This window comes from Xiphophorus hellerii, chromosome 13, assembly GCF_003331165.1.
Source record: "Xiphophorus hellerii strain 12219 chromosome 13, Xiphophorus_hellerii-4.1, whole genome shotgun sequence".
In the NCBI taxonomy this organism is placed as follows: domain Eukaryota; kingdom Metazoa; phylum Chordata; class Actinopteri; order Cyprinodontiformes; family Poeciliidae; genus Xiphophorus; species Xiphophorus hellerii.
The window spans coordinates 18,086,818-18,113,914 of record NC_045684.1 but is presented as its reverse complement, the minus strand read 5'-3'; the positions used below and the strand labels follow the sequence as shown (position 1 = coordinate 18,113,914).

Below are 27,097 nucleotides of genomic sequence, written 5' to 3'. Positions count from 1 at the left end.
GGTATGTCTGATTGAAGCTGTAAGAAAGATTTCACATAAATGTGGCTTTCTTTGAATGACAGAATGCTGTCACTTCACAAACAGGTAAAATAATTTTCAGGGCATAGCTCATGTCAGCAAAAGACTTACGTAAAACCCATTCCTTGTTAAGATACTACTTTTTCTTCCGGTAAGTCCATTATCACTGCATCCTATCCACAGTATCTTCTTTATATAGACTGTTTGTGCCAGGCAGGGTACAAAGGGCACCAACGGGCTTATGTTTAAGAGAGAAAGAAAGCGACTGAAAAACCTGCTGTACTTCACAATTTTCATGCTCTTCTTGTCTAAAAACAGAAGTTGTTACATGTCAAACAGCTTTTTATGCTTTTAGTTCTACAGTCTGTGGCAACAAGACAACATATCCTAAAGTGCACATTAGACTCTTCTTTTAATCAAGTAATATTTTACGTGTCACCCTCTCTTTTACATCTTCCGTTTTTGAATTACTTTTTACTGCAAGGCATGAATTTTTAACAACTTGGGCACAAAAACATATATTCTAGCTGCTGGTTTCTGTCTCCAGCAGTCATTGAGTGAGAAACAGGAAACACATTGACATATTCGAAGGATGGATGGATGTTTGAATATTCCACAAAAATGGAATACCCCATCAGGAAACATAATTGTACTAACATTTTAAGCAAAAGTAGGACCTGGAGGCTTTCCTCCAATATAAATAAAGGAATGATGTTGAATTGACCTGTTTGAGTCCTGGATGCATTTATTCAACCATGCATGCATGCTTGAAGGCAGAAAAGGAATGTGAAATTTGGGATGTATGAGGGAAGAAGGAGAAAAAATAAAGTGAGGAGAGGAAGAAAGTGCCGCAGAAATTCAATAAAATGAAAAAGTTAAACCAAGAGACACCTGAGTACCAATTTCTCTTTAAGGAAAAGTTATTGAACAGTAGTGGTCTTCATCCACTGTGACTAATGCCCACTATTCTGCGTGCTTTAGATTATTTTAAATATGTTTCTGTGATAGGTTGTTGTAGTGAATATGAGCTCAAATTTAGCTGTCCGCAAAAATGTCAGTTTGTGTATCTTCATTCGCTTACCAAAAGTACTACCTGCATGAGGATGTGATTTGCGAGGGCAGCAGGTAATGTCTTACGTAAAACAACCATGATTTGATAGACAGAACCTAACCAGTGGTGGGCATATAAAGCGATAAAGAGAAGCAAGAAAGTTTTCCAAAGGGAGAGCAGAGAGCAGAAAGCAAGCAGTCTGGAATTACCTCCGTTATGGGATTACTAAGTTTGGTACATTTACTGGGCCAGGCAAACAGGAACAGAGCCGGGTGGAGAAAACATAATATTGATACAGTGCCATGACACTGTGGAAGGCTTTTTGTGTTTGAGCATTCATCAGTGGAACTTTGTGGAAAGGTGAAAAGTGCACATTCCTTTTACATATGTCAGTGGGAGGGAAAAAAAACAAAACAAAAAAAACTTTACAATCACCTCAGTTAAAATTTTAAGTTCTTAAAAACTTAACATTTTTAAGTTAACTTAAGTTTTAACTTAACTTAAAGTTTAACTTTAAGTTTTTAACTTAACTTTAACTTAACTAAAAGCACAGTGCCCTACTGTGATTTAGTTCAGCACAGTGGGGTGCTGAACTAAAGGTTCAGTTAATTAGTAACTAATTAACTATTTGTTTTTAATCAACTAGACAATGGCAACACAATCACATTTTAAGGACAAACGTATTACAGAAAGACTGCAAATTGATGAGTGCAATGAATGATTTATGTTCTAAAGTTTAAAATTGCAAAAGGTTTGTGCAGGAAAAAAATGTGCTATAAACTTTGCTGCCTCATGCTTCTGTGGCAATTTTATCAAGGTTTTTAACTTTTCAAATTTAGACTTAAAACTTTTATTTCAACCCCTTTTCTAGTAACCTTCACAATCTCTCCATCTACTTTGGTATTCAACCAGTCAATACCAAACAATTGAGCTCTCATCTCTTTGTTGTGCATAATAAGGAAGACAATTACAAGGCCATAAGAAAAAACCTCAATGTGCCTCACTGTGAATAACAATACGCTAACCAATTCCACCCACTGGTTAGCAGGAAATTTAGGCCAGTACCTCAAGGACACAGTGACTGACTATAAATCTGAGGGTAACAAAAGGTGGAAACATTTGTGGCTGCCTCCCATGGCTACAGATTCTGTTTCACTGAATGGCCATGCTAAGAGAAAGTTCGATGTTATCAGAATCACCCGTGGCCCAGTTTTATTTGCCGCTGTTCTCATTCTTAATTTTTACATGCGGATAATTTGATTGCGTAAACAACTTTTTATTCTAAACATAATTTCTGAGCAGACTTTTCTTCTCTGTTGACATAGTTGTTGCAGTTGTGTCATTTGAGAACTGCAAAGAATCCCTCTTCTAACAAGAGGTGGCTAGAAAAAAGAAAAAAAAACTGCGTTAGTTCGAACGAGCTGAACCGAGAGGCCCACTGGGACTTTTATTAAACACACATTGTAGATGTTCATTACAATAATTGCTTGTTTGGTGAGTCCTGTGTTGGCCTGCTTGCTCGTCTCATTTGTTTCACTGATTGCCGTTAAGCTCTACTTGGCTCACAGACAGAATCAACGAGTAAAGAGCTGGGAGCTGTATTTTTCAAGAGCGGAAAGACTAAATCTGAAGTAAAACGCTAAAAAAAATGGAAGGATATCTTCACATGCGAGAATGAGGGAATGTCAAGCAAAGTAACATTACTCCGTCTAAGCTGACAAGATCACAAATTTTTTGTCCTACTTGAATCTACACAAAGAAAATACCAAGATATCACCTCTGGATGAAAAATGACAGCTTTCAGCAATTTTCAGTCCTGACCCGCAGCAACAAAAGTAGAACAACAAAAGTAAACAATTATGTTGAAGGACAGTGGAAGCTTCCACTGAGAGAACAAAACTTATTTACCTACTTTCAGACCCAAAGGCAACTATCAAAGCGATCTGGACTTCCATTACACATATGCAGGCTGATCACCTGTGATTCTGGTGCATCAATGCCGTCAGGGCGTCATGGCACTGATGCAGTAATTCATGCAAGGGGACGATTAGAATTTGTGCTTAAAACTTCTGTTTTTGGTCGGTCTAGTCAGTGTGATATTCCAATTTTCTGATAAACTCATATTTGGGTCTTCTTTACATGTTAACCAAAAAATAAAAGCTTAACATTTTTCTACGCTATGTCTAAAAAATCTCTATGAAATAAGCCTTTTACATTCTGAAGTGACTGGCAAGAAAAAAATGCAGTTTTACACAATATTCTAACTATTGAGATGTTCTAGTATATTTTAAAGTTTAGAGAAAAATCCAAAAGTCAAGGCTCAACAAAAACTAGAGGCATATTTTTTTTGTTTTGTTAGTAGATAACATTTTGAAGCAGCAGAGCAGGGTTTGGAAAATAAATTATTGAGCTCAAGAGAATAACATGAGAAATGTGATGTCTTGATCATGTTTGTTGAAAAGCCCACATTTGCAGTGAAGCTTTTCCAGAAAAATCTTTTTTTGTGTGTGCTTCATGAGAAAAGAAAAAAAAATCCCTTCTTGTCACCATAGACAAGCAGTGAATCACTTAGTTAAAAAGAAAAGAAAATACTTTCAGATCTTATTTCAGCCTGTTACAACACAAAGGGATCATTGTTGCACCCCAAAGAAAAACATTTCAGAAAATTAACAGTGAAGCTGAATTTAAGGCATTTAACAAATGGAAGTAAATACCAAAAAGAAAAAGATGCTGCAAATATTTGTCTCAATCACATAGGTTTGTCCAAAAAGGTTCCCAGACAGTATTAGCATCTCTTTATCTGAGCCGTGGCATCCTTGACAAAAAGCCAAGTTTCTGTTTAGCCTTTATTCATGCAATGAGATACATGACTAGCTGCTCACCAGAGGCCATGTGTGTGGGAAGTAAAACAAAACGCGCAAGGAAAGCTGCTCTGAACATGCACTTTAATAAGAGAGTAAATTCCCAGCAAATTGGCTGCAAGGAGAATGGAGTTCAATCTTGCGCTGGTCGATAGCCAGACTCTAGAATATAAGGAGATGAAAAGAGGGGGGAAACAGATGAGCAGATGAGATAATGTGAAATAAGGAGGGGATTTTAAAAAAAGAGGACACTGTGCTTCTACTGAATGCCTCTCTTTACTTTGTTATGTTTCTGTATTACTGAATTGTTTTCTTTTCTAACTTTCTTTCTGGAAACTTCTCCCTCCTCCTCACTGTGCAGTTGAGGGTCCAAGTTCACCCACAGAGCTAAGCTGCTGCAGTACAGTACAGTGTGATACAGCAGCAGCTTGCAGTATTTAAGCTGCATTCTTCAGGGAGCAGGGTAAAACCCTGCATAGAGGAGAGTAGAAATATATAAAAGCAACATTACCTCATCTTTCAAAAATGTATAGCAGGCCTTCAAGCTCTTTCATTCTAATTTTAGCCACAAAATGCATTGCAGATGCTGACAACAAACTGAGAAATTAACCCAAATGAGCAAAGCCACATTTCTGGAGACCACTTGGTAATTATCATATAAAAAAGAGCTTTAGTACAACTTATCAGGCCAGCAGCCAATTAAAATGAATATTCTGCTGTGATAAGTCGTGTCCTCAAATTAAGGAAGTGCTCATTTTATGCTCTTTCAGTTACCCATAAACAATGGAAAGAGTTGGTGAGTCTGAAAAAGTTTACAGGGAACCATGTTTAATTAAGCTACAAAACTGCATCTCATTGTCGCTCCAAGCGAAACCGCATTCATGTGTCACATGTCGAGGCACGTGTGCTAGTCTCTGGAAGTGAAACTAATGTGTCAATAAGTTAATTTGAGATTAGTCTGAAATAATACTGAACTGCTGCGTCTTTATTTTACCTTTATTTGGCCAAAGAGCTAAGAGAAGTGTTAATTTAAAATAAATTTGGTGGCAATAACAAGTCAATCAGTGCTGGTACAACCATTAATCTTTGGATGTAGCTCAGTGCCTGGCATGCGCCAAAGGTTGGTTGGAGTTAGGAATATTAAGTTTGAATACCAAGAACTCATCAAATATTTTAAAAACGTGTAATGCATTTGAATTTCTCCGTACTTCTTTTCTACAACTTTCAAGAAGTGAAAGTTTGTATAGTCAATACATTTGATCATTATGTTGAGAAATAAACTGGAGCATTTTACAAAAACAATCCTATCACCAAACAAGTGTTATGGTCTGGGGTTGAATAATTTCCTGTAATTCAGTAGTTCCCAAAGATTTTCTGGGCCACCGTATGGATTACAATAACGCCCCCCCCACCCAAAGAAAAAAAAAAAAAAATCAACTGGGCACACACATTGTTCAAACCAGATATAAACCTATACACATATTTTGTTTTCAAACACCACTGAAGTTTATTTCACACTTCAGGTTGCAACAAAACAAACTACAAACCATCTTGAAGGTGAAATACTTTTGTGTAACTGTTTTTTTTTTTTTTCATCCATATTACTTCCCCTGCTGCAATGGCGCTGCGCCCCCCTTAGGGGGCACGCCCCACACTTTGGGAACCACTGCTGTAATTGATGGAACCATTAATCCTACACAGCACTAGACCGTCCTTCTGGTTCTGATTGGTTATTTTGGGAGGAACGTTGCATTACTTTAGCTAGCAATAGTAGTTCAGGGAGGAGGTGGAGGAGATGATTGTTTTCACAGATTATCTGTCTCATAACAAACTGGCACGACATGGTGACAGCTTTAACAAATGTGGAGAAAACATATTTTTTATTAAAGTTATACACTGCAGCTTGAATAAAATGCAACTACATAGCATTTTTTTTTTGAAAAGTCTGGATTGCTTTATGTATATTTTGCATGTTGTGGGGAGAGCCATTTCAGTAATAGAAAAAATGTAAGCAACCTACTTGCATACTGTATGTGAACTGTGGTATGTAAAATTCATGAGCAGTAAATATTGTCCTAGTATCAGTACTGGACCAAAGAAAGTAAGGCAGTTGCAAGCCTCTAAAATTGTGATGCTTTTTGTGGGTCAAATAGACTCAGAAAAATGAAACAGCTGCTGCACGGGGCTCAATCTAATTTTTTTCATGGGGTCCAAGATTCCTGGCGGCACCCCTGATCCTACATAAAATGCTAAATGAAGGTTTTGGTGGTCAAAGTGGTAGTAAACCATCTGAAGTTGTTAAATGAAACAATTCTGAACAGAAGATTTGGCCAGAAATCTTTAAAGGTGCATCTATAGGTAGCTTTCAGGTTTTAGAAAGCAATCACATTTTCACAGATTGCTCTTAAAAAAATGTATTCATTTTGAATTCCTTTACTATGAATGAAGTAAAACAGGACCACATTTTCTGGCTCGTTTCTCTTACTATAACTATGCCTAAAATATATTGAGCTACATTTTAATTCCTAATTTTTGAGTTTATGGTTTCCATTTCCTTAAAGCAATTCTTCTCAAAGAAAAGGCAAAGACTTGATAGAATATTGCAAACACTATTGACTGTTGTTTGTCTATGTCATTGAATCTACAGTTTGCTTTTCATATTTGTAATGTTATTTTATGTGTCAGTCTGCCCGGTGGCTTACTGAGCCAGTTTCCTTTGTCTGGGTCTGGACCGTGGACATGTTATTGTAATCAGTGAGGAAGTGGAGAACATGTGACAAAAAGACTACAAATCAGACGACGAGCACATGACATGAACTTTAGCCCACTCGCTCATGTAGGCCAACAGACATGCAACCAATGAGACAGACAAGCATGTGTGGACACTGATGCAGACAGACAGTGAGGTGGGGGTGTAATGAGGCTTTCTGATACACAGGCAGACTACGGGAAGGAAAAACACTCAGAGACGATCTGAGCAGAATACAGGGGGAGCAGTTGAATAACTTTGGATTCCTATCAGACTGTACCCCTCACTGGATATGCATGAGAAAAGGGCAGTGCTTGGCCTTCCAGCTTGAGTTCAGCAATCACAGCTGACATTTGAATATGTGGAAGGGCGAACAGACTCCACGGCAAACATGAGCTAGAAAGGGTTGACTGAGAATAATAACTAGCTGCTTCCCAGAGTGCAAAATCAACTACTCTGGAAGGACAAGAGACACAGAAGTATCATTTCTCTTCATCGAGTGCATGTGACATTGTACTTAAGAATGGGAAGAAGAACTACTTCCTGCTGCTAATTTTACTGATGTTGGCCCAATTCTTCCTTGCTGTTATTAAAAGTCCCAATTTTATTGTCAAATAAAGTCAATCTACAAATAAAAAAAAAATAAAATAAAAAAACCACAATTTTTTGCCCAAAATGAGTGTGTAAGTAAATCTTTACAGGCGTGTGTTATGCTTTTCAGTCATTTTCTGACAACAATTAAGAGAAGCAGGTTGTTCACATTACAATAAAACCAGCCTAAAGCAGGAGGCATAAGACATTTTACACACTAACCTTTGGTTCGCAGCAGACGTCTTGAAAATATAATGAAATGCCATGAGAACCAGGTTCAATATGAGTAAAACCTAGAACTAAAACTATCATCAAATCTGTAGTTAAGCATTGCCCTTTGAAAAGCACACGATGTTCAAAACAAACAAAAGTTGATTTCTCCCAGATGCAGGCACAACACACAATGAAAGCTTGTTTTGAGACAATGACATGATGGCGGCGCGCAGGTCTGAGATCTGGCCACATTTAAGTCTCAATAGGAATGCAGAGGGAAAATTACCGGATGTCTGTACCTGAAGACGTAGCAGCAGAAAGTAAAAATAGATTTGTAGTAAATAACCCACTATGTCTGTTGCTTTAGTGTGAAAGTAACTCAAGTACTCAGTTGGTATAAAAACAACAAAAAACTGACAAATGTTTTAACAATAAACAATGTGCTAATATGTTTTAATGCTTTTTGGATGTTTTCAGAAGAGCTTAGCAAGAGACAAAGATTCTATATGACAAGATAATAGTTAAATTTACAATTCCACCATGTGGTGGTGACTATGATTCTCACTTTTAATTTTCTGTGCAGCACATAAAGTTTCAGACACAAAAATGTGCTGTGAATGTTCACACATATGGAGCCCGGGCAAGGTCCCAAAAATTTATGTAAAGTCCTCATTACAAGGCCACACAGCCTGGTCAGTAGAAATTTTCTTGGCTTAGCTCCAACAACCAGATTTGCAAATAGGAATTTTTTGTTTTGTTTTGTTTAAGAATGCATTTTGAAACTTCTATCTGTTTTCAGGAGCAAAAGGTCATAGCAGCTATTCATGTTGTTTACAGTGCTCCAGAGAAAAGCTCTATGTTGGCTGCATGAGATGCTGGACTTGTATTCAGAGAACATTAAAACGAGTTTTAAAATGTCCTTGCTTCTTGAGTCCAAACGCCAAGATGATCATATGAATAAAAAGCTGCAAGGAAAAGCCTCAGAAACACACTGCTCGCATTCACAAGAACACAATATGTCTATTCATGAGTGTCTGCTCACGTAATTCTCTGGATAGAAGGTAGGAGGGAGACAGTGAGATAGAGAGAGACAAAGAGGAAGTCAAGGAAGGGGTCAGCAAGCAGAAGTAAGATGTACCTCCAGTACAAAGAAAAATGCTGGGTCAGATTCACTTTCACTATGTTAACTATTCAGGTTCTATTTCTTAAGCTATTTCTTATGCATGTTATTTATGCATAAATGTTAATATCAAATACAGAGAACCTAGATTGTGAAAAAGCTGAACGATAGAGAGCTTAAAACATATATATGGTTGACATTATTCCAATGTTTTATCTCTTTAAATTCTAATAACTGTTTGTTCTGTATGAATAATATGTTAATCCAATCATTATTTTTTTTTTCTTTGTAATATATTGTTTTATTTAACCATTTAGTTTGTCTGCCTTCAATAAACCAAAATTATCTTCACATCACAATAAAAGACATTATTCTGTCTTGGCTCATCACGTCATTTTTGACCTACTAGGATGATAAACAACATCCATTTTTCCTTTTCAAAATGAAGTGTCCATACTTGTAAAGAGACACACCAGCTCCTACAGATAAAATTAGCCTGATTGCATCTTGATTGAAGGAGTCATGATCTTCAGGAAATCACTTTAGGATAAAATAGTTTTTTAAAAGTATTTTTTTTAAACTATTTCATAGGTAACATAGTTAAAAATGTACTGAAACAGAGCAGGACAAAAAGTACAAGAGCTTATGAGTCCACCAGCAGTACCCTGCTGCTTGACACCCTGGGTCTGCGAGGGCAAGAGCGTCTCCATGGTGAGCAACATTTTCAGGAAGCTTGAACTCTACCATTTTACAAAGTTCCCTGTTGTCAAATTACACCAGGAAGTACAAGCTACAGTTGGCCAGGACTTATGCTATTATTGCTGATTCATTTTATATACATATGGGTTCTTTTGCCCTTTGACGGACTTTAATTGGGTACCGTACTTTGACTTTGTAATTCTCCAACTCAGGATAAGTGTGGACAAATAAAAACTGGAATTTGGATTTCCAGACTTTCTACATTTCTCCAATATAAAAGATAAGGAATTTATGAAGAACAGGCTTTCTAAATTTATTTATATTTAGAAGATTCCACATCACAAACTTTGTGCTGATCATTATTCATGTTGTTTTTAGTCTCATTGATTCACTCCTTCAGAAATAAAAAAAAAAAACAGGTCATTTCACGTAATTATTTGTAAATTAGGTTTGGCTGACATGATAAGTAAAACTTTAAAATTCCTATGTTTTATTATTTTCGTGAAATAAAAACAGTGAATATAAATAATCTCCATTTACCCTCTGTGCACTTTAATGGCTGCATGTTTTCATTTTTGAGCTTAACTGGATATTTGTTCTTTGAATTTCCTGATTTGTTCACTGTTGAGTAAAAAATTAAAAATGTTTCTATCTTTTTCATATTAATTAATAAAATATTAAACTAGTCTAAGCAATAATGCGGTGGCTTTAGAACAAGAGTGTCAAAATCTTCAATTGTTTTATTATTAATTATTATTATTATTATTATTATAGTTTCTCAAATATAGATAAAAGAATCAAAGAATCAGGTGCAACCTACTAGAATCAGCTCAGAGATTTATAAACTAACCAAGTTCTGTCAAACTGAAACACATTTTGGATTAATATTGAGGTAAACATTATCCAGTCACATCATCAGCTTTCTCATTAAATCTGGAGTGACATCCAACCCGTCGGTTCTCTGCTGAAATCCTCCCTTACATGACTAAGCAGGACAGTTTGTCAGATCTGCTGGTTCTTTTTCCTGTTCCAGTTTTTAATCACACCACCAAAGAGCGCTGAACACTGCTGCACTGTGCGTCTTATTGTTTGTGTGTTAACGAATTCAGGTTTTGGGCAAATTGGGATGAGTAACAGCAGTCCTTTGGATTTAATGGAGAAGACAGCAAGGATTCAGTGGACAAAGTACTTGCATAATTACATTAATCAAGAAGACTATTGGTGCTTTTGATGCATATTATATTCAGAAATAAAATCAAAAGTATGGTTTTTTTGGGGGGGTCAATTCAAAGGAAGTTCAAGTTTGAAAATAAACCCTCATTCAGTCTAATAAATATTTCTCTGGTGTTTCTTGTGCAGCAGAGGAACACGGCAATTTTAGAGTCAATTAGTTCTGGCGGCAAGCACTGAGGCAGATAAGACAGGACAAAACAACAACAAAATAGATTTCGAGGTTGGCACAGAGAAGACAAACCAATAAACTCCTCTCAAATCTTCAAATAGACCATTCGCTGTCAAATGAACAGCTAAAATCCCACTTATTGTCTGGTTTTAAATCTTGGCATCAACCCTCCATGCTCTGCCTCAGTTGGAGAGCCCAGAGTTTCCCTGAAACCTCCCAGGAACAAGTATTCAAATAATGGGATGGAAGACGGGCCAAGGAATTTTAGTTTACATGTTTGAGATTGTTGCAATAAAGAACTTTTTTTTTTTTTATCTCTGAGGCTGTGCAAGAAAACTGGCTTGGCATTTGTCTGCCAGAGTTTGGTAGTGTTCCTGTTCAAGAAGGAAAGCGGAGAGGCCTTGTTGCTACCTGCAGCTCTTTCACTGCTGTCTAAAAATAAGGGGAAATCTATCAAGTCTTAAGCGGGCACCTAGCTCTCCAAAACTGCCCAAAGTCACTCTGACCTGAGTTTGTGACAGTCTGCAGTGACAAGATCTATCAGACTGAACACGAATAAAGCATTTATCTATCTTTACTCTGAAAACACTGTAAGACTTCATAATCATAGGTTTGGAAAGCTTACCTGATTTTCAAGCAAATGCATTTCTACATAGCTAAGTAAATCTAAAAGCTGGTCGACCACAGTGACCTGGTAGTGCACTCACTGATGATCACACACGATCTTTACTGAAAGCAGAGCACTGCTACAGTGTAATCAGTCAGGCCGATATGAGGAGCAGGAAGCTTACAGGAAGCAGAAACAGATAAGAAAGAACGATAAACCTGGGAGAAAAACAGACGGGCAGCTGCGATAGAGCGATGGGCAGGTAAAAAGGAGCGGACACACAATAAATAAAGAAAGATGGCAGACATCCGAGACTGACAATAAGGCAAAGCATATCTGACAAAGAAACACAGCAAATCAAGTCTTTATCAGAAAACTGGATTCATATAACAACTTTTCATGAAAGATTAGTACTGTGTACGGACGAGATGTGAACATCAGAATAAACGTGACCTGAAATATAAATCACAGTTCCTGCACTGTGTTCAAAATTTAAGCTGAAAGTTTTCTTTTTCTTATTGTTTATTAATGAAATCTGAGCAGTCAGATTAAACAGACAGCTTTGGATGTAAGCTATTTTGTTCTTCCAAAAAGAAATATTAAAGACATCCCTGTCTGAGTCAGCAAAGCAATGGAGATAAAATGCAACTCATTTGAAAATGTACACTTCATGCTGTCACACATCCTTCAAGTAATGACCTCATTCTTTGATAGAAGAATCATTTCCCCTGTCATCATTTTCACTGCAGGACAGTTACCATTTTAGCCATTTAATCTCACAAGAAAATGTAACAAAAGCAAAAAGGCACCATCGAAGATGTTAAATGTGACATCTGCCATGTAATCTTCCAATTCCACTAAATTACTCATATATAACTCAAACACCTAGTTATGGGTCTCAACGGCTGCTTTCAGACTGTACTTCCAATCAGTGATCAAACTGATTCATAATGTGGGTTCAACAAGGCTTTTCACGGGTTTGCATAACAAGAAACTTTGGAATTAATAAATAATAAACCTCTCAAGTCTCAAGGTTAGTAGCACTCTGTTTATCTGAGATGGGAATGTACAAAAAGTCAAACATGAAAAAAAGTTAATCATTTCAATCAGTTTTACCTTGTAAAATTGAAAGAAACAAGGAGATGTAGGTAAATGAAAAGATTAAAACAAGCTGCAGCAAATCCCTCCCAATGCTTTGTTTGGACATTGCAAAAAAGCAAAGTGACCTTGGGCATATTTTTGACATAGTTCTTACAGTCCTATTACACTCCAGACCTCGAATAGTCCCCACTACATTTTACTTTGTGAGAAACAGTGTGGTTTCTGGTGAGATGCAGTTGTATTCTCCTCTCAGCTTCTCAATCATCTCAGAGAGTGATGAGTACCTGTGTGACCTTCACACACACACCCCCACACCCCCAAAAAACAATCAAGTCAATTAACTATGCAACATCAAAGTATTATCCACTTTGTTCGTAACTGAATTGTTACAAAGAAGTATCCTGGGGACAAATTAAAGATATGGAAAAAATATATAGAGAGAGTCATAGCTACACCAATACTTATGCCACACATCAGTAAAAACTGGGCCATAGCTTTTGCAGCAGAGGCATCTTAAAAGGCTCAAAGTGTGGTTAATCTGCCTCGCTTTACCAAAACAGCATTCTAATTGTATTGCATTTGATAAAAGTCTGCTAAAATTACCCAAATCCAACTAAGACAAAAGTTGAAACCTCAAAAAGATGAAACAGCATAACTTTGCTGGAATCCCATTAGCCTTCCTGTTTTCTGCTGTAAATCTTGCTCTCGCTTATAGCCCAAAACACTCGCTTTTAAATAGCTCCTTCAGTGTCTTTGCATAGTCACACTTCATGTTTTGACATCATACTGCTACTGAAAATAACTAACACCGACCCTTTCTCACTGAATAACTTCTACATGACAACAGTTGCTGTCAACATGTTAAACCTTAAGATCAGAGCTAAGAGGAAAATCAGCATCAACGTTATTGGTCAAGTTTATGCACAAAACAGGAAGCAATATACATACATTTTAATATGAATATTATTATGTTAGTTATGTACAGTATATACACTGTTATTATAAAAGAATGCCATGTTGAATTAGTAAAAATATGCTGTGTTGATGACCAGCAGAGTAGATGTGATTTCTTATGTAAACAACATATATAAATCATTTTCACCCCCTTAAAATCCTTAGCTAGTTGCCTCCATGCCAAGTCAAATTTAACAACTGGCTGATTTTGTAAATGTATCAGCAGAACAACTACAAAATCTTGATATCAGCCATAAAAACCTCCCATCAGTCATCATGACGGGTAATTACAAGCAATCGACAAATAATAGTGTGCAGTGAAACACCGTTTTGAACGCAGCCTAACCAGGCTGACAGATTCAATCACGGACTGAATGGTCTGCAGGGAAAAAAGTGACACTTAAAAAACTCAATGGGTTTTCTTTAAACAAATATCTGTTCCTGTTGATTGAAAAAGCAGAAAGATCCAGGAGATTCAATTTTGTTTGCAACACACTTATTGAGGGAAAACACTTATTAAGGATATTTTAGAAATTTCATTTAGAAATCCTCCTCTCCTTTTACGGACTGAAGATTTTATCAAGATGAGAAAAGGTAATAAGAAAAAGTCAGGTGTTGGAAAAAAAGTCAACATTGGCATAAACGTTCACCAAGTAGCTACATAAGGTGAAAAAATTGGCATACGAGAAAAAAAGATACTATGAAAATGAAAGAACTGTACTCAGCTTATAAAAGGTGGGAGAAAAAGAACAAACATCAGAACTTTGAATGTTATTAGAGCAAACCAGGAAGAGTCTGTGAAAGTGGTAAGCAAACTAAAAAGAGTCAATGCCGAAGGGTTCAGCATGCCTGAGAGTCTCATCCTTTGGGACTTTGACTTTTAACCCCAGCCTTAATACCACCATAAAGAATACAGAGACATGTTTTTAGATTCCACACACACACTGATGCACATTGTAGGAGCTTGAAACACGAACCCTGGAAGGAATGCAGCCCCCCAGACGTCTGACAGCATAATAGCTTGTGTTGTGGCACACACACAGACTTTCAAACACATTTATGGCTTAAGGAACATGCTTTCACTTCATGACACATGCCATATTTTTACTGGCTGAATTTCAATGCGGGCAAATTTTTTGGAGCCTGGACATGGTGGCACAAAATACACAAGAAGTGACCTCTAAAAACACACCTGCAAATGACTACATACATCCTCTCAATTAGACAGGTGGAGGTTTTATCTTCAATAACTTCTTCCAGTGGTTCAGACAACAGATCCAGTGAAAACATCCCAAATAACCACAACTTTATTTATAGGAGTTAGGCAACTTTAACTTATTTATAGGATTTGGCACTGACTGTGTGTCATTGAGAACACACTGGGCTGTGTTTCCTGGATGACTGGCCCCAGCTGTCACCAGTGGCTCCAGTCATCTACACACAACGGCAAGATAAGGAAACCTACATCACATCACACTGAAAAGGCAAGGTGTAAAGAGTTTTCAGTCTGTCGATAAAACAGGAAGTGAATGAACAGATGCGATCTATGACATGCTCAATCTGAAGTTTATAAACTTTCATTTAAATTGTAGAAGTTGCTGTCCAGATGTATCTGCCCCACTAGTTTACAATACAAATTATTCTATGCAAATAAAATTAACAAGAAAATCCCTTTTATGTTCCTTATTTGTAAACGTCTTCCCATTTTATCAAGGTACGACTACACACTTAAAATAATTTTAATAGGCTTTTATGGGACTGAATAACAAAAAGTAGCACATAATTATGAAATGGGGGAGAAATTATATGTAGTTTCCAAAATTGTATATTAATTTTATGTATGCTAGAAGGTATGACACCAGTCTATGTCTGTTTTAACTCTGCATCCCCACAGAAAACTGCTGCCACCTTCATGTTTCACAACAGGGATGATGAATTCAGTGCTGTGTTATCCTCCACAGAGTTTTTAACAGGCCAAAAAGCTGTTTGCTGTTAAATGGCTTGTTGAATACTTTACATGTGACTTCTTAAGTCCTTCTTTTAGCAGAGGCCTTCTTTCTGTCACTCTTCTCTTGAGAACAGATTTGTGTTGTGCATGACATGCAGTTGTTGATTTTGAGACCTTCACTGAACGTATTTTATTTATATTTAAAAGTGAATTACATGCAGGTGGACTCAATTTACTTCTTGCAGTATCAAAACAAAGGGATTGCTCTGCAGGTCATGCTTTTCAGATTTTTATCTGTACAAAATGTTAAAACTATGTATTGTTTTTCCTCCATTTTACTGTTATTCTGTACTGAGCATGGGTCTATCACATAAAATCCCAATAAAAAATGAGTTATATTTGTGGTTGTAATGAGACAATTGTGTTAAAAAAACATCAATGGCTATGAGTAGGCACTGTGTTTCAATCTTTAAAGCAGCCTGAGAAAATAATGAAACTTTAAATCCCGCTCCTTCTGCAAAGTCTTTCAGTGCAAAACCAGATTTGTTCAGAGTCCCACATCTCTGTAATCTTTGCAGTGCCATGTTAGAAATCATTGTTTCAATTTTGGTGTGAAGTCTTTTCACAATGTTTAAGATCCTCTTCCCTTACAAGTGTGTTCTGAACACTGTGTCGGCTTTAAAACATGATTCCCCTGAAGATATGTGCCGATCATACAAAAAGATCTTAAGAATACCACCATTGTGATCACTTTTGGGTACTCTCTGTCAAAGAGGGGACAAGTAAATCTGCTTTAAATACCCCCCCCCCCCTTTTCTCCACATAATTCATGTTCTTCTTGCTGAAGAATAGGTGCAGGGCTGAGGATTGTGTCTCAGTTTACAGTGATGTAGAAAAGGGAACTGATTCAAAGAGAAAATGTAAAGCTGAGCTTCTGAGCTCTGAGCAAACCTGTAGCCCCTGGCTAAGGTTTCGCAGGGACGCATAATTAATCATGGGATATGGGGACAGGGGACTCTGGAGAAGTTGAGATTAAAAGCAGGGGGAGGGTGTGGCGGGGGTTTGTGGAGTGAAGGAGAGAAACTAAGGCTGAAGACAAAACCAAAGAGCAAGATTGTAAGATGTGTGTGACAGGAAAACAAACTCAGGAAATTGAGCAGAGGAACACAGGAGGGACAGAAGGCATACAAAAGAGGTACTGCAGCGTCTTACATCCCGATACATCCTACCACCTTCTCCCTAAAGTCACCTCACGAACTGAAAGATTCCTCTACAGCTACTTAACGTTGCTCTCAGTGAAAGTGATTGTATTACCCAAGGTCAGAAGTGGGCCCCTGATAATCACATGTGTGGTGCCATTTTTTCTTTCAACAATGGATGAAAACCTGTACATTAAAAATGACAAGGCTACTGTATTATTAGGAGCGCAATGAGATCTTGTGGCCACAACATTTCTCATCAAATTGCAGTCTGTCAGGTAAAGCACTAACTGTTTGATGTGTCTGTCTAAGGTATTATTGTGAAATCTTTGTATTGCTATTTAATGTCATCATGCAGTCCAGATTAATCTACACTTAATCTGGACTGCATTTGATCATGTCTAGTTAAAAATCCTAAATAATTTGACTAAAAGACTGAAAATTATACAGTTTGTAAAATAAAATCTTTGTATAAAAAAAAAATGTGCATGAGCATTCTTGATAAAGAAAATTAAGGGATTATTGGAATCTATACTCTCAAAGTGGCATTGTCAATTTTCAAATTAAGTGAACATGCTATTTTTTCCCTTTGTCTATTTATTTAAGACATGAGTTTTTTAATTATTTTTTTTTCAATAATAAACTAAATAAAAATCATATTTGATTTGCCACTCTGGTCAAAGCAAATCAAGAGAAAAATTTGCCAATTTCTATCACAGCCTGATCAACTGGTGCACCAATAAAAAAGCAAACATAAAAGCAAAACATCTGAATAGGCAGGGAACCATTTGCAATGGCGATACAGATATGTGAGAAAGTAAAGCTTCACTTAACTGAAAAATTTACCTTTTCGATTTCCAAATATCTAAGCTAGAGAAGAAAATGTTTGGTATTCTCAGCTCTGTGTCCTTCACACTGTCTTTGTTCTGGCATGTCAAACTTCATTTCTTTAAAAAAAAATCTATTATGAAGAGGGGAGATACTTGAAGAAAGCAATTAACACATAGAAAATTCCCCGGTGGCAACGTTCGCCATGTTTCTGCAGGAGACAGAGAGGACGCATGGGATAGCCTCAGGGTGAATTTAAATATTTCTGCTTTGGATGATCCTAAAAGACCGTTTAATTTTTAAAATTGATGTAACATTTATTATCAACGCAAACATAAGTTTTTTACTAATATCATAGATGTAGGTAATACAGTTTCGCAAAACATTTTCCACCAATTCCCAGCGTGTTCTGGTCCATTTCATGTTCCCGACACCAGAATCATCATTGTGCTGAGCAAAGAGAGCATGAACAGGAAAGCAGTGGGAGACAAACAGCTGCCTGCCAAAGAGAAATCTGTTTACCTGGGGTTGTCCAGGCAGCAGAGGATAAGAATATGCCATGCACAGTCCCCTCCAATTTCAGCGAGTGGCCTTTTCTTCCTTATTCATCTACGTCCACAAAATGTTTTATTTTCTATATTATAATTTAGTGGAGTATGTTATGGAGTATCCCAGAAAAAAAAGGAAAAAGATAACAGTAAATGTTTCTTTTGTTGATATGTCTTTTGCATTATTAAAATATAGGCATGGCTCAGGTATCAGTATGATTGTGAAGTAAGATTTTAAAGTTTCAATCAAAAGATTCCTACAGTTTCAATTACTTTTATTGTTAATGAGACATAGAATAAAGTCTATAGGGAGGGAAGAGTTGCTGTACAGGTGTTGCAAAAACTCAATGGTGAAATCAAAACCCATCAGACAAGACAATGTTTTTGCTGCCTGTTATTGTCTACGTTTGGTAAGCCTTTGCAAACTGTTATCCAGCATGAATACAACTATTGTGCATTTAGATTTGGTGTTATTCATACTTTAAATTTTGAGAATTTGTTGTCCTTTTGTCATCTCAAACCAATCTGCCCAATCTTCGTCTGATTTTTTTTTACATCCACAAGACATTTAGTCCACACACTGCACATTTGATTTTCTCTTTTTTTTTAGACCATTCTCTGTAAAACATTTGAGATGGTTGTATGTAAAAATGTCATTAGAACAATAGTTTCTTAAAAGCTACGACCGTCCCTTCCAGAAGCAACAACTTCAGCAAGTCATCTTCCTCTCAATTAAAACACTGAAATTAATGGAGTTGCTGCCAAGAAATTTTCTGACTTGCTTTTGTTTTAAACAAGAAATTAAAAATGTGGACCAAATAAACTGGCTGGAGTGAAATTTAACCTTGTTTTACTTCAGAACTGTGTGTTTGCGTCTGTTTCAGTCTACTCCTGGAGCTCCCACTCAGATGCTAAACATCATGCTACGTTAGGCACCATATAACTGCTAGTTGAGCTCTCCATCTGCGCTCTCCCACTTATGAGATATCTCATCACCATAAAACAACAATATACTGTAAATACAAGCTGGTAATGGGCCGGATCTCTCTACAGAGATAATAATAGGGTGGATTTCAGTGCCTAAAAGAAGCTGTACAAATTCAGACAAAGAGTCAATATGACTATGGGCCAAAACACAAGCATTTCCATTAAACAAAGAGTTAACACCCCCCAAGCCAGTGAGTACAGGTCATTAGAGTTGTTTAATCAATACTTAATCAGCCTTTAGTGTATAAGTAGATACCTTTGTGAAGAGTTTTTCACTGAAACAATTAAAAAACAACTTTCTCTCTTAGTTCAAGCTTTTGAATAACCTAAATAGCAGAATGTGCAAGAGCTTTTTTAGCAATCTTGCCATCTCTCTTGTGTCTCTTAAAGATCGATTTCCTTTTACGGGGTTATTTAGGGGCCATACTGTTTTTTTTAACTGGAAGTAAATTGTCTGATGAGAGGTAGTCTGCCTCCAACATCTGAGGCAGACCCTGTTATAGGCACTTAAAGAAAACAAAGCTTTGTAATGACTCCCATGATACCAATAGTGAGAAGCTTTCAAGAGAGGCGACAAAGGTTAACCCTGGTCATTCAAGCTTCCCCGTACATAGGGGAGAGAGAGAGAAGGAACATGGGCATTTAAGAATGAATATATATACAGTACAGACCAAAGGTTTGGACACAACTGTGTGTCCAAACTTTTGGTCTGTACTTAATACAAACCAAAAGTTTGGACACACTTTCTAATTGAATTAGAAAGTATGAGAAGGTGTGTCCAAACTTTTGGTCTGTACTGTATATATACATATCTCAAGATAGAAAATAAATCTCTGTGTTTTCATTAGCTGGTGAATGGTCCCACTTTACCAAACCACAGCAGTTAGATGGACTTTAATCCCAATTCTGCTGTCAAATATCTCAGGTTATTCAACAATTATATAAGTTAAGCTCTTTTCTATTGATAATTAATGTTTAAACTTAGAGTAGGAAAGAGGAAACTACAATAGAATCTCTCAAGATAGAGGATGGATGTGAAAAGCACTACTGACACTTTAATAGCCAAAAGATGCACAGCTCCCTCCATATTTATTGGCAACCCTGGTAAAGATGTGTTTTTATTGCAATCGTTTGCTAAAATGCCCCCTTACCATCCTAATCAATGTGCAAGATAAACTTGGATCCTTGTCTGACTTTGTTTGCCACATTTTAAGTTGTTTTCTGTTTTAATTACTGATCTTACTGTAGATATGATCAGGTTAACTTGTACACAAGTCTCCTAATACATTCTATATCAAAATTACAAACTCAAGCATTTTTCAGCCATTTTAGATTATAAACATTTATGATTAATTAATATTTTAGCATTTTTGTAGTAGATCATTTTGACTTGGTAGTGTAATAAGTAGCTTGCAGGCTGAAAAAGTGTGAGCACCCCTGCTCTGAACTAAAGTCTGACAAAACAACCAATTAAAAACAGCAATGCTAGTTATCTTGAGCACACATTAGAAGAAGTTTTTCAACTGCCTTGTTTACCACAAGCAACCCGCAGCTAATATGTGTCACCCATGTTACATAAGCTACTAACATAAATAAAAATAAAATTCTATTAACCAAGTGGCAATAAAGCAGGTCAGTGTGATCAGTTGGGCTGCTATATTTTTATTTTTGTTTCGAGAACAGAGCGATGCTAGTGTAATAGCATGCTGCTTTGCTAAATTGGACTCATGCAAGACTTATAGTTGCTTCTTGCAAACAGCAGTGATGAATAAATTGTATTTGTTCGCATAAAAAAAAGGAAGATACATCTGATCTCAAGTAGTACATAAAAAACAGACCAGGTGAAGTATTGTATAGGTGTGAATTGACTTGGCTTACAGCTGTACATAGTTTTAGTATTATCAGCATTTGAGATTAAATATCAGTTCAACAAAACTGGCATAGTAGACACCGTACTACAAGCACATAGATAAAAACTATGGAAGCCCTCCTCCTTTTCCCACAGGTTCTAATACATACAATGAAGGTTTATTGTGCCCCATATTACCATGGGATTAGTACATTTTGGTTTGTGAGAGCTTACACACACACACACACACACACACCCACACACACGCTGTAATCCTTTCATTCCTGGGCCTCATTTGTCTTCATTATCGTCATGAGGCTCAAGGAAGAGGATCTGTTATAGCTCGTGGCTACAGTACTGCCTCTGTGCCTGGGTATAAAAATCAACTTTAGCGCAACCTGGAAATTTGTCATGTCACTGTACCACAGGGCTAGGGATATTATGACAGAAGTACAGTGCTCTGCAAATTATTTAGTAAATCTTAGTCTTGTTGAAACCAACAGCTTCAGTGTATTTTGATGGGGTATTTTTTGTTAGAGCGATGCAAAGTATTACATAACTACATAATTGTTGTTTTTAACTGAGGGATGATAAATACAAAAGCAAGCCACACTTTACTCCCCCCTCACACCCTTGCGCAATCAAGATTCTGTATCATTTTACTTACAAATTGCGATTATATACAACTTTTGTTATAAGTTTTCTTTTTTCAGTAGGCAGTTTAATGCAAAACTTCCTACAGAGTTCTTATTTGGGTGAAAAATATGCAAGTGAACTTCTGTTTGTGAGCAAAAAAAGAAATGTAAAAAACTGCCTTTTCTTTGCACCCACTGCCCTCTTTAGCACATTGGAAAGCAATACTGGATGTGCTACAGAAACCCCGGAAGCACGACAAAGTCGATGCTAACAGACTTGGACAGAGAACGGATTTTCCCGGCCCAATTATAACAGCAAATCTCCATGCTTAGTCCTGAAGAAAAATGATGGAGACAAGAGGGCTGTGTAACCACAAGGCTTAGTTGTCACACGTATTTAAATGTGCACTGAACTGATCAAAGCTTTAGATATTACTCCTGTGCTACTATGTATTCCCACGCACTTTAAAAAAAAATAAAAATTGCCCAAGAAACACCACCATGTCTGCACCCAGGCTGGGCTGCAGGGCTTTTATTAGGGAAGCACGACTCGATTAAAAAAAGCCAAGAACAAAGCTGCTAGTTCACCAACCATCACATGAAAACAGGGGTCAGATCTCAAGGAAAATACACACCAATTTATTGCTAATTGCTTTCCACTGTTGTCATAGACCACATCACAGGTGGGACACACGCACAAAACTGCAGACGTGCTTGTTTCCTTCCCCTTCTCTGTGTGGTGCCCAGTGCATTTCTGACCACCACCAGAGCAATTAATTTGCTTCATCAGGTCCTTTAAAGCAAATCTGAGGCTGGAAGTGAAGGAAAGAACATCTGGAGAAAAAAAAAACTTTCTTGCTGAGAAAAGCAGCTTTGAAAACTGCATGAAAAGATAATTGTGTCTTGAAAAGAATCTATGGAAAGAAAAATAATCTAAATGACAGAAAAGGGCCAGGAAATCTATTACAAATATTAAAAAACAAGGAACTAAAACTAAAAGAAAACTTTGTAAACGACGCTGACATGTTGCACCCTTCCCTAAAATGTACAAACCACGAATCAGTATGACAGGTGAACACGCAGGCATGAAAAGAAAGATGTGGGTGGGACAGAGAGCTGTGAGTGTGTTTGTAAGAAAAGTGCAAGGCGGGGACACAAGGCCTGTAATTACAGCCTGGTGGGAGTGAAGCTGATAACTGAGGCCTGGGCACATCAACAAGACAGGGAGGGGAGAGGATTTTTCCTTCTCACTAGTTATACATTGACCTATACAACATATATGTTGCATAAATAGACAAATTCACTAACATTTGGTGTTGCTTTGGAAGTTTGCAACATGCTGCCCACATAATGATTTTGTGCAACTTTAGTATAATGATTTGATGAAATCACCTCAAATGTATTACAGCTTCTCAGAAATGCCACTAAACAATGATCCTTCAGTTACTATTAACTATGTAAGGGGGTAATTGTCTTAAAGTATGCGTAGATTTCACTACTAAATATATGTTTTTCCTTTGAACTAGTCATTTTATGTGAGCTTCAATATAAAGGGTATAGGGACATGTGTTGTGCCCAATTTGCAATATGTGATTCACACTCTGCTTCAGCCAGTGTGAGATTTTCACAGTATGAGCTTGAGAAAAAAAAAACACACAAATTCACTGTATAATGGTGTACAGTCAAAAATCCAACCAAAAAGATAAAACAACCCAAATCATTTTATAAACAACAATATTTAAGTTATTTACTTCAACTTGCTAGCCTGCAGTCTGCTGCTTAATAACCCCTTAGACACTGACTGTGTTAGAGACTACGCCTCCAACAGGTAATCGCTTCTCAATACCTAAGAGTCCAGAGCGTCTGCACAAAGCAGAGCATAGCATAAGGATCTGGTTCTAACAAGACTATCTCTTCAAGCATTTTTTGTATCTAATTGACAGCTGAAGTTTTCAGCTTGATAGACAGTCTAATTTTTAATTACTTAGTCACTTGGTACACTCGGCACAAATTGATATAACTACAACACATGAAAAACTTTCTCACAACAGCAACTGATGCCATCACTCTAACAATAGTTAACAATTTTGAAGTTGATAGTCTTTGAAAAGGTAATTTCTTTGAGCATTTGAAAGCTCTGTTGCTATGGGGACACGTCTCACAATGCGAACAGAAAAGGAAAATTACGAAGATTGTCCTTGATATTCTGAATGCCACTGCAGCGTACAACACATTTATTTCTCTTTGCTGTTTGCCAAAGCTGAGCCAGCTTATCTCCGCAGGAAGGAGTTTACACATCTGTATAACATCACAGCAGGCTTATTTACAAACTGTAACTCTATCTATAACTTCACCAGGATCTGCTCTTAATTCCCTGTTAGCTTTCTTCAGCTTCTTTTTTTTTTTTTTATAAATGACTGAAAGTCTAAAGGAACATCCTACATTGAAAGCACGCCCCCTTAACGGATGTGCTTTTCTGATTACCAACACATCCATTCAGCACTAGATGACCTTATCTCTCAAATGAGCCAGAGCAATGAGAGGGAGGAAGCTATTTGGGAAAGCAGACAAGAGATGGGAGGTGGTGAGGGGATGACAGTTTCATGGACACCTCTTGCATGCCCACCATTTTTCCACCCACTCTGTATGCCCAACAGTGAGGTGCCTCTCTTTCTCTGCCACTGTCTTTCACTGAGAACAACAGGGCTTTTACATGTCTTTGTCCCTTTAGCCTCCTAAACAGAAAAAAAGACTTTAGCATTCAAAGGATTAGTGCTTCTTTTTCCCGACTTCGTGAAACACAGTTGTTCTCGGTTTGGGCCCGTTACTGGAATCAAGTTTTTCAAAAGTTCTTGAAACAGTTTAGAAAATGTTTTATCATATCATTCCTGCACTTTAAAGTCCTTTCAATGAGATGTACAAGAAGGTACAAGTGTGACCAGAGTCTTTTTTCACCAAAGAGATTTCAGTTCCTAACCAGCCTCAGCAGAAACACAAAAACCTGCTTCTTAGTACTTTGGACTAGTTTAAAGACTGGAACCAATTTGGAGGAAGAGTCACACAATGATGCCCCTCTCCCACCTGTTACAACAAAAAGTGACTGTAAATCAATAAATAATTATCTATCTATCACTCTTATTGAAGAAATAGTTTTGAATTCATTAACATAAATTCAAATCAGTTGGTTGCAAAGGCTGAAGCTTACAGATGGTCCAAGATGTGCCAAGAACAAAGATGCCTTTTTACTATCTTAATCAATCAATTAAAAACCAATTCAGTTCAATTCAGTTTTTTTTAACATGGCACCAATTCATAACAAAAAGCTCCTATCTCAAATACTTCACTGCAGTTTATGTAAACACTATATAAAACGTTAAATCATCATTCTGCTGGCAGTGCACTGTCATTTATACAAAAACCAATGCTTGTTCATAAGGCAATGAACGAGAATGGGACATTTAAAGCATTTCTTGTTGGAGTATCTGCTATAAAGCTGAAGTCCAAATGTTTTACAGTTGTTTAGGTGAATGGTATTCTATTTATTTAAATAATCAACAGCTTCTGTGTAACAGAATGACAAATTAAAGGTTCAGAAAATAGCATTCCCATAAACTGTTGGGACATTTTTGAGACAGAACTTTGTCTCACAGAAGATTGTAGAACTTTACTCTCAATTTGGCCTCTCTCAGGTCAGCTCAGAGGTAAACAAGTGATTCTTTGCAATATGGGCATGGAAACCACTAGCAAATTGGATTAATGTGCATTGTTTTGGTATTATGTATGCTTTCTACAGTGAAAATAAATACACAAAATAATAGTGGCTTTTTTTTCTTAAATGAAAGCAAAGGAATCATCTTACAGGTGTAAGCTGTACAAATTTGACAAATGTAACTGTCTGTGTGCATTATTATGAAACTAATTGACCTAAATTCCATTGGAACTACAAAAGAGTTGCTAAGCGAAAATTCAAGTGGGTTTTTCATTTCGCCTGTTTATTGTCGAACACAGCACGTGGGGAATCACGGCTCACCTCCGGACCAGGAACTTCTAGGAAACTCTTCTGGACTTTGACACGTTATTCCCAAACTGACTTCGGGGCTCAGAAAAAAAAACTTTTGCAAAGAGGGAATTGTGACCCTAATCATTTTGGCTGTCTGGAAATTCACTGAGTTGCTTTGTTAATGGTTATCATATTACTTCTTTATTTAGATTATTTTTAAAGTAATACGTGGGTCCTCTTGTGTTTCAGATAAAAGTTTAAAAACATGCAATACTTTGTAAAAGTTTTGAATGTAACCAACAAGTTCAAGTGGGGAACATAAGATTAGGTGTCGCGCTAATGTGAATTGGCTATTTACAGTGACATAACTGAGATGATCTAAATGTCGGAGCTGCGTTTAAACGCCGCACCAGAAGGGAAGCACGCAGTCTGGACACAAACCGGTAAACACAAGAGTTGGCCTCATTTGAGCCCCCAGAACAGCAGTGGGAAAAGTTACAAAGCTTCCGAAAATACTCACCTGCGACACCAGGGGAATAAGCGTCTGCTCCACGGAGCGAGTTTTGATCTCCAGGCCGGAATCAAAGTTACTGTTGCCGCACGGAGATGAAGCCATTCCCGCCGAGCTTTTTCTTTCTCCCCCCTCTCTCTGGCTCGCTAACACTCAATCACGACGCACGGACGAGTTACTGAGTTCGCTCCTGATCTCCGCTGCTTTAGCAGCTGCAAAACTGGCTGCCGCGGACTCGAGATTTAAAACACCGAGTTTTTTTGCTTTGTTTTTTTTCCTTCACACTTCGTCACACAGACGGTAATCGAGCAGTTCTCCACACACGCACGCTGCTTTAATCCCCCTCCGGGTCGGTGGTTGCGCCGCTGCGCCCGCTAATGTCCATGTAGTTTACTCAGCTACAGCAGGGAGCGGACTGCAGCACACCACTGTGGGCAACCACATTCACACATAGGCACGCATGCACAGCATGAACACACTTGCAGGTTCCCACTACTGGCTGTTTTCATTTATGCCATGCCACTTCAGATTGTGCACCATAAATATTAGGGTTTCTGTTCTCACATAATTAAAGGCCAATTCATTTTCTACTTGTGATTTAAGGATTTACTATAATATCATAAATGGTTCACCTTAACTATACCATAGAAAAGTGTATTTAAATGCTCTTCTTATTATCAATGCTCCTGCTTAGCCAGGAAAGGTACACAATTGGTTATTTCCATGTGTAGAGAGTGTACAAAAAGTAGTGATGGGGGTTGGAGGGAATATATTTCTAGTCTTTATTGTCTAAAACTTCCTTCCTGATTCATTTCTGAGTGAATAGAGTATTATCCATATTTAAAGCCTGGCCGTATATCTGCCATAGTGACCTCTAGTTTTTATGTGTTAAACATTAACTAAAAAGTCTGGGAACTCTGAAAATGTGAGTAGGCTCAGTGGATTTTTGATCTAAAAAAAAAAGTGCGTTAACTGCGGATTATATTATACGTTGATACTTTCAACTGATTTTATGTGAATTAATGTATTCTTTTTACATTTTGGTGGACTTTCACAATATCATTCCTGAAGTGTGACGTCTCCTTTTCCTTTTCCAAATACAGAGAGAGGTTACCAATCAAACAGCGCACAATTATACCCCACTGCGAAAGATCTCTCCTGAATAGTAGCAGATTGACTGAAACACGTTGCCCAACGGCCAAAAACCTTGAACTTTTGTTTACCCA

General features: G+C 37.3%; 1 protein-coding gene across 4 annotated transcripts in view; it reads right to left on the bottom strand.

Annotated features, from left to right (window-relative positions):
• Nucleotides 1–26,305, bottom strand: part of ctnnal1 (catenin (cadherin-associated protein), alpha-like 1) — a 53,962-nt gene extending 27,657 nt beyond the window's left edge. For 2 of the 4 annotated variants that reach the window (XM_032581294.1, XM_032581296.1), the window contains exon 1: nucleotides 25,881–26,305. In XM_032581294.1, the coding sequence (XP_032437185.1) occupies nucleotides 25,881–25,976 (96 nt within the window). In that variant the 5' untranslated portion in view covers nucleotides 25,977–26,305. The remainder of the gene's footprint in view (nucleotides 1–25,880) is intronic. The other 2 variants (XM_032581297.1, XM_032581298.1) reach the window with 1 other exon arrangement.
• Between the last annotated feature and the right edge of the window lie 792 nt (nucleotides 26,306–27,097).